Genomic DNA, 16,218 nt, shown 5'->3' on the forward strand with positions numbered 1-16,218 from the left:
CTCTATTTACAGATGATATGATTGTATATTTAGAAGACCCCATCATCTCAGCCCAAAATCTCCTGAATCTGATAAGCAACTTCAGCAATGTCTCAGGATACAAAATCAATGTGCAGAATAACAAGCATTCCTATACACCAATAACAGATGTAAAGAGAGCCAAATCAAGAACAACCTGCCATTCAGCTACAAAGAGAATAAAATACTTAGGAATACAACTGACAAAGGATGTAAAGGACCTCTTTAAGGAGAACTATAAACCACTGCTCGAGGAAATAAGAGAGGACACAAACAGATGGAAAATCATTCCATGCTCATGGTTAGGAAGAATCAATACTGTGAAAATCGCCAAACTGCCCAAAGTAATTTATAGATTCAGTGCTATCCCCATCAAGCTACCTATGACCCTCTTCACAGAACTGGAAAAAACCACCTTAAACTTCATATGGAACCAAAAGAGAGACCACATAGCCAAGTCAAATCTAAGCAAAAAGAACAGGCTGGAGGCATCATGCTACCTGACTTCAAACTATACTACAAAGCTAAAGTAATCAAAACAGCATGGTATTGGTAGCAAAACAGAGATATAGACCAATGGAAGAGAACAGAGGCCTTGGAGGCAATGCCACATATCTACAACCATCTGATCCTTGACAAACCTCACAAAAACAAGCAATGGGGAAAGGATTCCCTGTTTAATAAATGGTGTTGGGAAAACTGGCTAACCACATGCAGAAAGCAGAAACCGGACCCATTCCTGACACCTTACACTAAAATTAGCTCTAGATGGATTAAAGACTTAAACATAAAACCTAACACCATTTGAAACCTTAGAAGAAAACCTAGGCATACCCATTCAGGACACAGGCATAGGCAAGGACTTCATGACTAAAACACCAAGAGCATTGGCAACAATAGCCAAAATAGACAAACCGGATCTAATTAAACTCCAGAGCTTCTGTACAACAAAAGAAACAATCATTAGAGTGAACCGGCAACCAACAGAATGGGAAAAAATTTTTGCAATCTACCCATCTGACAAAGGGCTAATATCCAGAATCTACAAAGCACTAAAACAGATTTACAAGGAAAAAAAAAAAAAACTAACAAATCCATTCAAATGTGGGTGAAGTACATGAACAGACACTTTTCAAAAGAAGACATATATGAGGCCAAAAAACATGAAAAAATGCTCATCATCACTGGTCATTAGAGAAATACAAATCAAAATCATATTGAAGTATCATCTCATGCCAGTTAGGATGGCAGTCATTAAAAAAATCTGGAGACAACAGTTGCTGGAGAGGATGTGGAGAAATAGGACCACTGTTACACTGTTGGGGGAACATAAATTAGTTCAACCATTGTGGAAGACAGTGTGACGATTCCTCAAGTACCTATAAATAGAAAGTCCATTTGACCCAGCAATCCCATTACGGGGTATATATCCTAATTATTATAAGTCATTCTATTTTAAAAACACATGCACACGTGTGACCATTGCAGCACTGTTTACAATAGCAGAGACCTGGAACTAACCCAAATGCCCATTGATAATAGACTGGACAAGGAAAATGTGGTGCATATACACCATGGAATACTATGCAGCCATAAAAAACGATGAGTTTGTGTCCTTTGTAGGGACATGGATGAATCTGAAAACCATTGTTCTCAGAAAACTGACACAAGAACAGAAAATCAAACGCCACATGTTCTCACTCATAGACAGATGTTGAACAATGAGAACACATGGACACAGGGAGGGAAGCATCACAAACTGGGGTCTGTGGGTGGGGGACTAGGGGAGGGACTGGGAGGGGGTAGGGAGTTGGGGAGGGATAACATGGGGAGAAATGTCAGATATGGGTGACGGGGGAGATGGAGGCAGCAAACCATATTGCCATGTATTTACCTATGCAACAATCCTGCATGTTCTGCACATGTACCCCAGAACCTAAAGTGCAATAAAATATGTATATAAAATAAAATAAATAAAATTTTAAAAAGAAGAAATAGACAACCCAAATAAGCCTATATCTATGAAAAAAATTGAATTTGTAGTTAAAAATCTTGACTCAAAGGAAATACCAAGCCTAATATTCTACTGCACTTTTAAGATAAAAGTAATATCCATTTTACATAAAATCTTCCAGGATATTAAAGAGGAATATCCAACTTATTCTATAAAGCCAACATTATGCTGATATTAAAACCAGAAAAAAGACATTATAAGAAAACTACAAACAAATTTTTCTCATATAGACACAAGAATGCTAAAAATATTTTATGAAATTTTCGTATATAACAAGGATAACACATCATGACCAAGTGAGGTTTCTACCAGAAATGCAAGGTTGGTTCAAATATGAAATTTTGCCAATGTAATTCCCAGTATTAACAAACTGTAAAAGAAAAATTATATGATCATCTCAGCTAGATACTGAAACAGCATTTGGCAAAATACATCTCTCCCCATTCCTGTTAAAATTCTCAGCACACTAGGAATGGAAAGGAACTTTCTAAGCCATATAAAGGTCATCTATGAATGAAGTAAATTAACATAATACTTAATGATGAAAGTCTGAATTATTTCCTTCTATGATCAGGTACAAGGCAAGGATGTCTGTTCTCATCACTTCTATTCAACATTGTACTAGAGATTATAGCCATTGCAATAAGCACAATAGAGAGATAAACAGCATGCAGATCTGAAACTACAATGGAAAAATTATAAATTTTTTAAAGACACTTATTGTAAAAAGAGCAAACCTAAAACTAGAAGGAAATATTTGCAAAAACATGCATGTAGCAAAGGTTTAATCTAGAATATATGAAGAACTTTTACAATGTCATTTAAAAAAAAGGGTCAACAACCCAATTTAAGAAGTGGGCAAAAGATCTAACAATAGATTTCCCATAAAAAGATATATGCATGGTGACTAAGAATTGGAAAAGATGTGCATCTCATAATGAAAATGCAAATTAAAACCATAATAAGACATAATAAGATACTAATACATACCCATTAGGTTGGCTAAAAAATAAAAAAGACTGACCATTCTAAGTTTGGGGAAGATGTGGAGGAAAGAAAACTCACATGCTGCTGGTGGAAATGTAAAATGGGACAATCATTTTGGAAAACAATTTGTCTATTTCTCAGAAACTTAAACATACAACTACTATGAAACAGTTATTTCACTCATAGGTATTATCCAAGAGAAAGCAAAGTATATATCCAAAAAAGACTTGTACACAAATGTTCATATTATCTTTGCCAGAAATTGGGAACAAGCTAAATGCCCCCAACAGGTAAATAGATCAACAAATTACAGGCTAACCATATAATTGAATACTACTCAGCAATAAAAAGGAATGAACTATTGATGCACATAAAAACATGAATGAATCTTAAAATAATCATGCTGAGTTAAAGAAACCAGATTTTAGAAAGAGAACTCACTATTATTTATATAAAATTCAAAAAATTCCATGCTAATCTTTAGTGACAGAAAGCAGACAAACATTTGCCTGTCGGAGGGCCAGAATCATAACAAAACTTGGGGTGATGAGGATGTGCATTCTCTTGATTGCAGTGGTATTTTCCCAGGTGTGTATTTGTCAAAATTTGTCTCATTAAATTGTGCACTTTGAATATGTGTATCTTATATTATGCTAATTAGACTTTACTAAAGCTATAAAAATATTGTGAAACATGGTGTCTTTTCAGAAAGGTTTGTAAAGAAAAGAAGAGGAAATGATAGAAGTCAAACTAAATAGATAATGGTAAATAGCTGTTCCTTACCTTTTTAATTACTAAAGGATTCTCACTGGAAGTTTTGAAGCACTCTTTAATTTTTCTACTGGGCTCTGAAATGAAATTGACAAAAAAATGTATTTAGATTAAACTGAAAAAGAATTTATGTCACATGATATATGTGTCAATTGCTGAAATAGATGAGAGTATTTCTGACTTTAAATTAAGGTCAATTCAGGAATTTGATTATAAATATTAGGAAATTTGCAAGTAAAATGGCATTATAATAACATAAAGTATTTGCATTTAAAAACTAGTTCTATGCCCAAGATGATGATATAAGAACACATGAATGAATCTTAAAATAATCATGCTGAGTTAAAGAAACCAGATTTTAGAAAGAGAACTCACTATTGATCTGGTTAAACTGATTTAAAAAGTATATATTTTAGTATAAGATATATTTTTCTCTGTTTCCTGTCCATATAAATGACACTTTCTCTAATTAAAGAGAATTTATATGTGTTATTTGCCCTTTAAACAGAAAGATGGTTTGTGCTGAATTACAATTACATTATTTACTTTCTTTTTTCTTTGAACAGCCTCTCAACCCTACCCATTTCATACTCAGTCATATAACTAAATCCTCCTAAGTTACCCTAAAACCACTTAAAGTTTTACTTAATTTCCCTTTATATCAATTTATAGATAAAAGATGACCTTAGCCTATATCTAGTATTAGAATTCTTATTAGGTGGTGACACCTGATTCCTATCAAAGGCCTCTTTCTTGCAAATGTAGTTTCTAAATTTCTAGGTTCTATAGTATAAAAAGGGACATGAAAAAGAAGGGAGAATAAGTGGACTTTGACTCTTTAGTGGAAGAGAGGGAAGGGAAATTCTTGAAAGGATGAAATGATTTAAGTGTGAAGACCTTAGAATGGTATATTTCCACATAGTGAGTACTGTATAATTGATCACTCTTCCTGCTATCTTTATATATATATTTTACATTATGCCATTATAATTTTCATATATCCTGACAGTTTTAGTAATAGCATGTAAATTGTATAGGGCAAGAGAAAGAGAAGAACTGGATATAATTTCTACCTTACAGAATTCCTTTCTTCTATTTTACCTTGCCCTTTGGCTTTGTCCACATTTTACTTTTGATTAACACCTTTTTCCTTCAATTCAATAAAAATTAATTAATTTAATTGTTTACTAAGGACCAGGCACTGTGCTTGGACCTGGGGGGAAAGGAAGGATGACAAAAACACGGGAAGCAATAACACAGGGCCTGACCATAAGGACATGACAGTCTCATGAGGACAATGTGAACATACAATGCCATTCCTATTGTGTTTTCTGGACTTGGTTTTTGTCTGACATAGTTTCCTGACAGCGTTGGATCAATATTCATTTCTGGCATCTTTTAGCTGGTTTTGCAGGGATTAGAGACTAGAACCACACCAAATATGTCTTGGATACGACTACTACTAATAGTAATAACATTTTTGACATTATTGTGCTACTGAAATCAGATTAAAAGAGTGAAAAAAATTTATGTCTCACACAGTGAGGAGACTTATGACCGTGTAAAAATCACTGCAGCTATTTTAGCATCATATGGACTCCCCACACCCTTGTTTGCTGGAGCCATAAGGAAACATTTCATCAGTTTTAACTCAACTCACCAGAATGAGGCCGTGGGGGCACTTTGGCACTGTTTGGGGCTGGCGACACTCCTCTTACAGGGCTCTCCTGGCCTGCAGTGCTGGGAGGGTAACTGCACTTGGCAAATGGTATCCTGTTCTTCTCTAAGTGGTTAGACTGGCCACTTCCCCAAAATGTTCCAAATTCATTCTCATCATCATTCACAGTACAGACAGGAATGTTATTCAAGCCTAGGTGAGTAAAGATTTTTTTTTTTTAAAAAAGGCAAATAACCGGATAAGGTTTTTTGAAAGGTTTTCTTTGAATGATCAACAATTTCCCAACCAAATATTGTTTAATGTGTATAAAATGTTGGACTTCAAACTGTATGATCCCCCCCAAAAATTAAATTGTATTATGAACTAGTGCAAGGTGGACATTCTTTGAAAGTCAGTGTAGCCAATTTTGCTTGCAATACATGCTCCCTTAAAATCTCCTGCCATTTTCTCAGTCTTGAGAACCAGACCCACATCTTCAATCTTGGTCTGGGATTCAAGTGGAGTAGACCTTCTTCTATCCCAGACAAATATTTCTCTTCCCAAAGCTTGGCAATGACCAAGAGAGTTGGTGCTAGCTTTCTTCATTAATGTCAGATTTAATTTTTTTTTTAAGCATCCACAATGCCTAAATGTAACTAGGTGTTGAGAAGAGATACATTGGCTCCTCTTTTGTACTGGCAGAAGGTAAAAAGCTGTAGGAGCTCGAAATAGGAGGCAGGATAAGGTAGATTGTGACAGAAGAAGGAAGGAGAAGTTGGTACAAAAGGAACTCCTTCCTCATATGAAAGATTTCTGGGTTCAATCACTCTTCTAAAAATAGCTATTCGCTTTTGGCTCAAATATAGGATTTGGCTCAAATATTAAATTATAGACAGGTTTTCTTTACAATATCAATGCTAAATCATGTGGAATTGGACAGCTTGGGAAATGGGAGTGTGCTGGGCATTGCTTTCTGTTAATCAGTGATTTATGAGAGGTAGAAAGAGGTGGCTGCTTTGTCTTCCCAGAAATTGCCAGGCAAGCTTCTGGATAGTGTTTTCTACAGTAGCTCATTTTTCCAAATCTTTCTCCAGTACCACCGATTCACTTCATTCTTAACTGTTTTCTCAAATAACACCAAAAACATCTTTTCTGACAACTCTGTCTGATATGTGCCCCATCACTCTCTGTCCCCTGTGTGCTTTTATTTTTTCCATAGCATTTGTCACATATCATAATATATCTGTTTGCACATTGCATCTCTGAGCTGCATTAGAATGTAAGATTAAATGATTTAAGGTATAGATCTTAAATATACAATACGGATTGATCAAAATTTAAGATCTACATCTTAAATACACATTTAAGCTAACATTTATTCAATAATTTGGAATATTAGAATATTTAACAAATTAGCTTTGGACTTACAGTTTAAAATGTTAAACTGAGTTTACATTTCTGGTATTAAGTAGAACACTATGAAAATATTATTAAGTTGTTAACCAGTAAAGAAATGGCTTAAATAATGTATCCATATTTGTAAGTATAATTTATTTAACTTACAGGAGTTATTTACAGCTCAGTGAGAATTTGCTGAATATGTGAAATATTTTAAAAATTAAGTATATTTAATGAATAAGTGCCATTTAAAGCTTTTAAAGGTATTTAACAAAGTTTGTAAATGGGACCAAATGTTAATCAAAGATTCCCCCCCAGAAGTGAGTATTAAAATTTAGTAGATTTCTAAGGCAGACAAAAAATGTTGGAATTGAAAATTTTCTTTCAATTGAACATATATTACTATGAGCATGGCTTTGTGGTAGGCATTATAGTAGAGTTGAAGACATAAAAATCAGTACAGTACCTTGCATGCCAATAGTTTTATAGTATAAGATAATTCAAAGCAAAATGTGAAATAAAATATAGAAGAGGTATATATCAAGTATTTTAAAGTATATAAAACCAGAAAAAATTATTCAGTTTAATACTATTTGTTCTTCATAGGAAAAAAAGACAGTTTCAATTAAAAATTAAATGTGAATATTTGGGGTTTTTTCCACATGTAAGTTGTGAAAAACTGTGCCCTCCGGTTTGACCAAGACAGTGTATTACAAGGCCATCTATGACTTCTTTTTTTTTTTTTTGAAATGGAGTCTTGGCTCTGTTGCCCAGGTTCAAGCAATTCTCTGCCTCAGCCTCCCAAGTAGGTGGAATTATAGGCACCCACCACCACACCCAGCTAATTTTTTTTTTTTTTTTTTTTTTTTTTTTTAGTAGAGACAGGGTTTCACCATCTTGGCCAGGCTGGTCTTGAACTCCTGATCTCATGATCCACCTGCCTTGGCCTCCCAAAGTGCTGGAATTACAGGCATCAGCCACCACGCCAGCTCATCTATGACTTCTTTACAGTGACATCTGTTTGCTTCCCCTTGGCCTTCATTTTCCTAATATCCTTTAGGAATATGACTTTGCTAGTCTCCTAGCCATTTTCCTTGAATTTGTTTCCCTCTGCTGGTTCTCTCTGTGCTGCTTAGCTGGGCTTTCCTCACTCTACTCCAGGTTCAACCTTCTCTGCTCCTCTCTCTACCCTGTCCCATTCCTCATTCCATTCCGCTTTGATGACTGAATCAGTCTCCTGACTGAATCAGTCTCCTAACTGATCTCCCAATCTCTACTGAGGCTCTGCTCATCTTCCACTTTCAACAATAGAGCTAGAATGATTTTTTAAAAATGAGATCAATTTCTCAAGGACAGAGAACTATGAGACTGCTGATGTGGAATATAAATCCTGTTTAAAGTCTGTCAGTAACTCTACAAATTTATCTGGATGCAATTTAAGCTCCTTTCCTTTCATAATAATTTATCTAGCACTCACATGTGACAGCCATTCCTTAGGAATTTGAGGGAAATAGTGAACAAAACAGACACACCTTCATGGAGCTCACAGCTTGGTGGAGGATGTTTGAAACTATTCAAATAATGATGAAAATAAGTATTTAGTCATAAGGTGTGTTAATTGTTGTAGTACACCCACCATCTACTTAGATCATGCCTTCAGTTCATAGGCACTCAGCTCCCCAACTGCTACATGTGTCAGTTACTAGCCAACTCTCCAAAATTTTCCAAATGCATTCTCATCATCATTCACAGTACAGATGGGAATGTTATTCAAGCCTAGGTGAGTAAAGTTACTTATGGCTCATTCTGAGTCCTTCTTTGGGAATTGCTCTTGGCTAAAGCAAGCTCTTGTACACAGTGAGAGCTTTTTTTTGTTTGTTTTTGAAATGAAGTTTCGCTCTTGTTGCCCAGGCTGGGGTACAATGGTGCAATCTCGACTTACTGCAACCTCCACCTCCCGGATTCAAGTGATTCTTCTGCCTTAGCCCCCTGAGTAGCTGGGATTACAGGCACCTGCCACAACGCCCAGCTAATTTTTGTATTTTTGTAGAGACAGGGTTTCACTATGTTGGCCAGGATGGTCTTAATCTCCTAACCTCATGATCAGCCTGCCTCAGCCTCCCAAAGTATTGGGATTGCAGGTGTGAGCCACTGCGCTGGGCCACAGTGAGAGCTCTTGTACACAGTGAGTGGTTTGTGGGAATTACAAAGACCTGGTCCCCTTACCTGAAATTAAGACACCTCTGAAGCTCCACTGCTCCTTATGAGATTGGCTAAGGTCCCTATTGTATCCGCAGTTTCACTTCCCCTTCTACCCAGTTCTGCTTCCTTCACTTCCTGCTTTCTTATCAGTGTTGTTCCCAAAAGCACTTCCTAATAAAGCTCCTTCACACAAATCTCCACCTTCGAGTCTATCTAAGACAATTGCTCTAAAGAAAAATATAGAGTACTATGAAAAAATGCCATAAGAAAATCTAATTTAGATTGAGGATATGAAGCCTGAAAACTCTCTCTGAAGTAATATTTAAACCAAAATAACACAAATAATGAGGAGAGGTTTATGATTAGAGAGAAGATTATGTATGTAAATCCAGAGGTGGAAAGGGCTTGTGACATGTTCAAGCAACTTAGACAAGTCCACTGTGGCATATACATAATGGGGGAGGGCAGTTGATAGATGAGATCACATAATAGGGAACATTTTGGCTTATGTCAAAATTAACCACCTTACCCTAAATGCATGGGAAGCCTCTGAAGGATTTTGTGTAGGATAAATAGTCTATTTGTTTTTTTTAAGAGGCAAGTCTTGCTCTGTCACCCAAACTGGAGTGCAGTGGTGCAATCATGCCTCACTGCAGCCTTGAACTCCCAGGATCAAGTGATCATCCTGTCCCAGACTCCGAAGCTGGAACTACAGGTGTACCACCAACTCCTGACCTCAATCTATCCTTCCACCTTGGCTTCCCAGAGTGTTGGGATTGCAGGTGTGAGCTACTGAGCCTGGCCTAAACAGTCAAATTTACATTTCAATATGACCTTTCTGGTTGTTCTGTGGAGAATGGACTGGAGAGAGGGCAAGAGTGGAAGTAAAGCTGTTATGAGGTTTACAAATTGCAAAGTAGTAGTCAAAGCAGGAGACAATAGTGGCCTAGAATGGAGCTATGACAATAGCCATGGAGAGAAGTGCTTAATTTACAAAATATTTAGAAGGAAAATGACAAATCAATTGAAGCATTACAAGGGGAAGAGAATGAGGGAGAGGAGTTAAGGAAGAACTTCAATTTACAGTACCATTTATTTGTTAGGATACAGTGGTTGGTGATCTTGCTTTTGAAGGAAGATCAAGAGTTCAGTTTTGAAAAGCAAAGTTCAAGGTGCCCATGAGGCGTTCTGTGCATTGCAAGTAGGCAGTTGAATATACAGGTCTAAACCTTTAAGGAGGTGTCTGAGTCTAAGACACATATTTGAAAAATATTTGTCTTATGGATGATATTTGAAACTTGTGAATGAACATATTTGCCTAGGGTCCCAGTACAGAATAAAAAGAGAAAATAGCCAAGGATTGAGCTGTGAGGGACTCCAATATTTACTGAAGAACCAAAATAAAGCTAGGAAGAAGAAGCTACAGGTAGAGGAAAAGAGCTAAGAGCATATATTGTTATAGAAGCTATATATTTTTTTTTAATGTGAAGAAAGAGAGAGAGGAAGAGAGGGGTGGTTAGCTGAATCAAATGCAGCTAAGAGGTTAAGATGAGGATTGCAGTGTAGTGGATATCTGTCAGTTCTGCCCAGGACTCATTTCTGTCTTTCCTTAACAACAGTACCCAGGTTATTTTTACTCCATTATCCTCCCCTTGTCTACCACTCTGCAGCCCCTGCAGCCATATGTTCTGGGGAAGATTGAACCCATTCCCCTTGACACAGTGATTGGTTATCGGAACCATGGCCTACTAATCTGTGCATGTCACTTCCATGTCCACGAGGATTCATTCAGGGATGGCATGTGACCTGGTGTGTGCTGATAAAATGAAAATATAAGGGGAATTTTGCTGAAATCTGCTGGAAAAAAGTCGCAGTGGCATGCAGATGTGAAGTTAAGAAGTGATGTGCTATGTTGTTGCTATGAGAGGAACAAGCCAGCTCTAGGATGAGTCTGGGATTGTGGAAAGCAGAGAGAAGAGATTAAAAATGGCAGGTTGTTTAACTGGGCCATCAAATCAAACCTAAAGCCCACCTTCCTGATGGAATTTCCAGTTACTTGAGCCAATAGATCTTTGTTGCACAAACCAAGTTGATTTGTTTTTGTTACTTTACAACGACAGGCATCTTTACTGATTATGCTTATTGGATTTGTCAAACTGAAGGATAGTGGTAACCTTAGCAAGCATAGCCTATGCACAATGGTGGGTGAAAAGGCCAGGCTTCAGTGTGCTAAAGAGTGGTTCAGAGGTGAAGAAGTAAAAACCATGAATGTAGACATCTCTTTTGGTTGTGAAGAAATATAAATTCCCTACCATGATATACAGAGCCTGCCTAAATCTGGCCTCTTAATCCACTTCTCCACCCCCATTTCCCATTATCCCTTCCCTCTTCCCAACATGCTCCATAACAGGCACAAGGATCTTCTTCTACAGTTTCCTAACATTCTATGCTGTGTTGACACTTGCTGTTCCCTTTGCCTTCCTTGTTTATATACTTAACCCTGATGTAGGTATTATTGTTATTATTGACATTTTATAGAGTGACTTGACCAGCCAGATAGTCCAGCTCGTGAGGGGAGGCTCTTGCCTATATTTTCATTCCAAATAAATATTTGTTGACTGAATGAATGAAAATATAGATGGCTGAATGAATAAAGAAATGATATTCATTCCTTTAAATATTTCAATGTTGATGACTCCCAATGTGCATCTCTACTTCTAAGTTCCCATTCAAGATTCAGACATAGATTTCTATTCTAGGTTTGGGATTGTGGGCAGCCCATTTCCATTTAGATGCCTGGTGTTACTACACATGCAGTGTGTATACAACTGAATTGATTTTATTGTCTAACGAGAATGTGGGCTCCATGAGGGTAGGGACATTTTTTTTCTTTCTCAGAAACTTTGTTCTATCTCTCACATCTAGAACAAAGTTCCTTATGTATTAGAAATTGAATATGTATTAGAATTGAATCTGCTAAATGAAATGACTTCACCTTCTCCCTTTCAGCTTTCCTGTTTGATCAAAAGCAACACATTTTTTAATTATAATAACTAAGAGTGTGGAAAGGTGCAGAGGGTGTGTTCCTTTTCATCTTCCATACTAATCAGTTACCAGGACCTTTTCATTTCTTCCCTACAAACTCTCTCTAGCCTCATATTCTGCCATTGCTTGGTCTTGCTGCCAACAGCACAGCAGGATGCTTGTCCTCATGTATCTGCATAGGTGCAACAGCTTCCTAATTCTCTTCTCTATCTCCAGGCTCTGCCACCTTTTCAACAAAGCATGGTTTATTTCTATCATGACATTGTTTTGTTTCATTTTCCATTTTTTTTTCCATTTATTTATTTTATTGCATTTTAGGTTTTGGGGTATATGTGAAGAACATGCAAAATTGTTGCATAGGAACACACGTGGCAGTGTGATTTGCCGCCTTCCTCCCCATCACCTACATCTGGCATCTCTCCCCTTGCTATCTCTCCCCAACTCCCCACCCCCCACCATCTCTCCCCTATTTTCCCCCAACTGACCCCAGTGTGTAGTGCTCCCCTCCCTGTGTCCATGTGTTCTCATTGTTCAACACCCGCCTATGAGTGAGAACATGCGGTGTTTGATCTTCTGCTCTTCTGTCAGTTTGCTGAGAATGATGGCTTCCAGGTTCATCCATGTCCCTACAAAGGACACAAACTCATCGTTTTTGATGGCTGCATAATATTCCATGGTGTATATGTGCCACATTTTCCCTGTCCAGCCTATCATCGATGGGCATTTGGGTTGGTTCTAGGTCTCTGCTATTGTAAACAGTGATGCAATGAACATTCATGTGCACGTGTCCTTGTAGTAGAACAATTTGTAATCCTTTGGATATATACCCAGTAATGGGATTGCTGGGTCAAATGGAATTTCTATTTCTAGGTCCTTGAGGAATCGCCACACTGTCTTCCACAATGGTTGAACTAATTTATACTCCCACCAACAGTGTAAAAGTGTTCCTATTTCTCCACATCCTCTCCAGCATCTGTTGTCTCCAGATTTTTTAATGATCATCATTCTGACTGGCATGAGATGTTATCTCAATGTTGTTTTGATTTGCATTTCTCTGATGACCAGTGATGATGAGCATTTTTTCATATGTTTGTTGGTCTCATGTATGTCTTCTTTTGTAAAGTATCTGTTCATATTCTTTGCCCACTTTTGAATGGGCTTGTTTGTTTTTTTTCTTGTAAATCTGTTTTAGTTCTTTGTAAATTCTGGTTATCAGTACTTTGTCACATGAGTAAACTGCAAAAATTTTTTCCCATTCTGTTGGTTGCCGATTCACTCTAATGGCTGTTTCTTTTGCTGTGCAGAAGCTGTGGAGTTTGATTAGGTCCCATTTGTCTATTTTGGCTTTTGTTGTCAATGCTTTTGGTGTTTTGGTCATGAAGTCCTTGCCTACACCTATGTCCTGAATGGTTTTGCCTAGATTTTCTTCTAGGGTTTTTATGGTGTTAGGTCTTCTGTTTAAGTCTTTAATCCAACTGGAGTTAATTTTAGTGTAAGGTGTCAGGAAGGGGTCCAGTTTCTGCTTTCTGCACATGGCTAGCCAGTTTTCCCAACACCATTTATTAAACAGGGAATCCTTTCCCCATTGCTTGTTTTTGTCTGGTTTGTCAGAGATCAGATGGTTGTAGATATGTTGTGTTGCCTCTGAGACCTCTGTTCTGTTCCATTGGTCTGTATCTCTATTTTGGTACCAGTACCATGCTGTTTTGATTACTGTAGCCTTGTAGTATAGTTTGAAGTCTGGTAGTGTGATGCCTCCCACTTTGTTCTTTTTGCTTAGAATTGACTTGGCTATGCGGGCCCTCTTTTGGCTTCATATGAAGTTTAAGGTGGTTTTTTCCAGTTCTGTGAAGAAGGTCATTGGTAGCTTGATGGGAATAGCATTGAATCTGTAAATTACTTTGGGCAGTATGGCCATTTTCACAATATTGATTCTTCCTAACCATGAACATGGAATGTTTCTCCGTCTGTTTGTGTCCTCTCTTATTTCGTTGAGCAGTGGCTTGTAGTTCTCCTTGAAGAGGTCCTTTACGTTCCTTGTTAGTTGTGTTCCTAGGTATTTTATTCTCTTTGTGGCAATTGTGAATGGCAGTTCGTTCTTGATTTGGCTATCCTTAAGTCTGTTATTGGTGTATAGGAATGCATGTGATTTTTGCACATTGATTTTGTATCCTGAGACTTTGCTGAAGCTGCTTATCAGTTTTAGGAGATTTGGGGCTGAGACGATGGGGTCTTCTAAATATACAATCATGTCACCTGCAAATAGAGACAATTTGACTTCCTCCTTTCCTATTTGAATACCCTTTATTTCTTTTTCTTGCCTGATTGCTCTGGCTAGAACTCCCAGTACTATATTGAGTAGGAGTGGTGAGAGAGGGCATCCTTGTCTGGTGCCACATTTCAAGGAGAATGCTTCCAGTTTTTGCCCATTCAGTATGATATTGGCTGTTGGTTTGTTGTAAATAGCTTTTATTATTTTGAGGTACGTTCTGTCAATACCTAGCTTATGAGGGTTTTTAGCATAAAGGGCTGTGGAATTTTGTCAAAGGCCTTCTCTGCATCAATTGAGATAATCATGTGGGTTTTGTCTTTGGTTCTGTTTATGTGGTGAATTACGTTTATAGACTTGCATATGTTGAACCAGGCTTGCATACCCAGGATGAAGCCTACTTGATCATGGTGGATAAGCTTTTTGATGTGCTGTTGCAATCGGCTTGCCAGTATTTTATTGAAGATTTTTGCATCTATGTTCATGATGGATATTGGCCTGAAGTTTTCTTTTCTTGTTGAGTCTCTGCCGGGTTTTGGAATCAGCATGACATTGGTCTCATAAAGTGATTTGGGAAGAATTCCCTCTTTTTGTATTGTTTGGAATAGTTTCAGAAGGAATGGTTCCAGCTCCTCTTTGTATGTCTGGTAGAATTCGGCTGTGAACCCATCTGGACCTGGGCTTTTTTTGGGTGGTAAGCTCTTAATTGCCACCTAAACTTCAGACCTTGTTATGGGTCTGTTCAGGGTTTCGGCTTCTTCCTCGTTTAGGCTTGGGAGGATGCAAGTGTCCAGGAATTTATCCATTTCTTCCAGGTTTACTAGTTTATGTGCATAGAGTTGTTTGTAATCATCTCTGATGATGGTTTGAATTTCTGTGGAATCTGTGGTGATATTCCCTTTATCGTTTTTTATTGCATCAATTTGGTTATTCTCCCTTTTCTTTTTTATTAATCTGGCTAGTGGTCTGTCTATTTTGTTGATCTTTTCAAAAAACCAGCTCCTGGATTTATTGATTTTTTGAAGGGTTTTTTGTGTCTCTATCTCCTTCAGTTCTGCTCTGATCTTAGCTATTTCTTGTCTTCTGCTAGACTTTGAGGTTTTTTGATCTTGCTCCTCTAGCTCTTTCAGTTTTGACGATAGGTTGTCAATTTTTGATCTCTCCTTGCTTCTCATGTGGGCACTTATTGCTATATATTTTCCTCTAGAGACTGCTTTAAATGTGTCCCAGAGATTCTGGTATGTTGTGTCTTCATTCTCGTTGGTTTCGAAGAACATCTTTATTTCTGTCTTCATTTCATTGTTTATCCAGTCAACATTCAAGAGCAAGTTGTTCAGTTTCCATGAAGCTGTGCGGTTGTGGGTTAGTTTTTGAATTCTGAGTTCTAACTTGATTGCACTGTGGTCTGAGAGACTTGTTTGTTATGATTTCCGTCCTTTTGCATTTGCTGAGGAGTGATTTACTCCCAATTTTGTGGTCAACTTTAGAGTAGGTGTGATGTGGTGCTGAGAAGAATGTATATTCTGTGGATTTGGAGTGGAGAGTTCTGTAAATGTCTATTAGGTTTGCTTGGTCCAGGTCTGAGTTCAAGTCCCGGATATCCTTGTTAATTTTCTGTCTGGTTGATCTGTCTAATATTGACAATGGGGTGTTAAAGTCTCCCACTATAATTGTGTGGGAGTCTAAGTCTCTTTGTAAGTAATTAAGAACTTGCCTTATGTATCTGGATGCTCCTGTATTAGGTGCGTATATATTTAGGATCGTTAGTTGTTCTTGTTGCATTGATCCTTTTACCATTATGTAATGTCCTTCTTTGTCTCTTTTGATCTTTGTTGCTTTAAGGTCTATTTTATCAGA

At 37.4% G+C, this 16,218-nt stretch overlaps 1 protein-coding gene across 1 annotated transcript in view; it reads right to left on the reverse strand.

The window, feature by feature from the left end:
* Window positions 1–16,218, reverse strand: part of CUNH4orf17 (chromosome unknown C4orf17 homolog) — a 51,990-nt gene that overhangs the window by 23,041 nt on the left and 12,731 nt on the right. Inside the window, exons 4-5 of the mRNA XM_032261545.1 lie at window positions 5,451–5,660; window positions 3,803–3,867 (exon numbers count right to left, since the gene is read on the reverse strand). Coding sequence (XP_032117436.1) covers window positions 3,803–3,867; window positions 5,451–5,660 — 275 coding nt within the window. The remainder of the gene's footprint in view (window positions 1–3,802; window positions 3,868–5,450; window positions 5,661–16,218) is intronic.

Source organism: Sapajus apella, unplaced genomic scaffold (genome assembly GCF_009761245.1).
Source record: "Sapajus apella isolate SASKATOON/1434 unplaced genomic scaffold, GSC_monkey_1.0 scaffold124, whole genome shotgun sequence".
Lineage (NCBI taxonomy): Eukaryota > Metazoa > Chordata > Mammalia > Primates > Cebidae > Sapajus > Sapajus apella.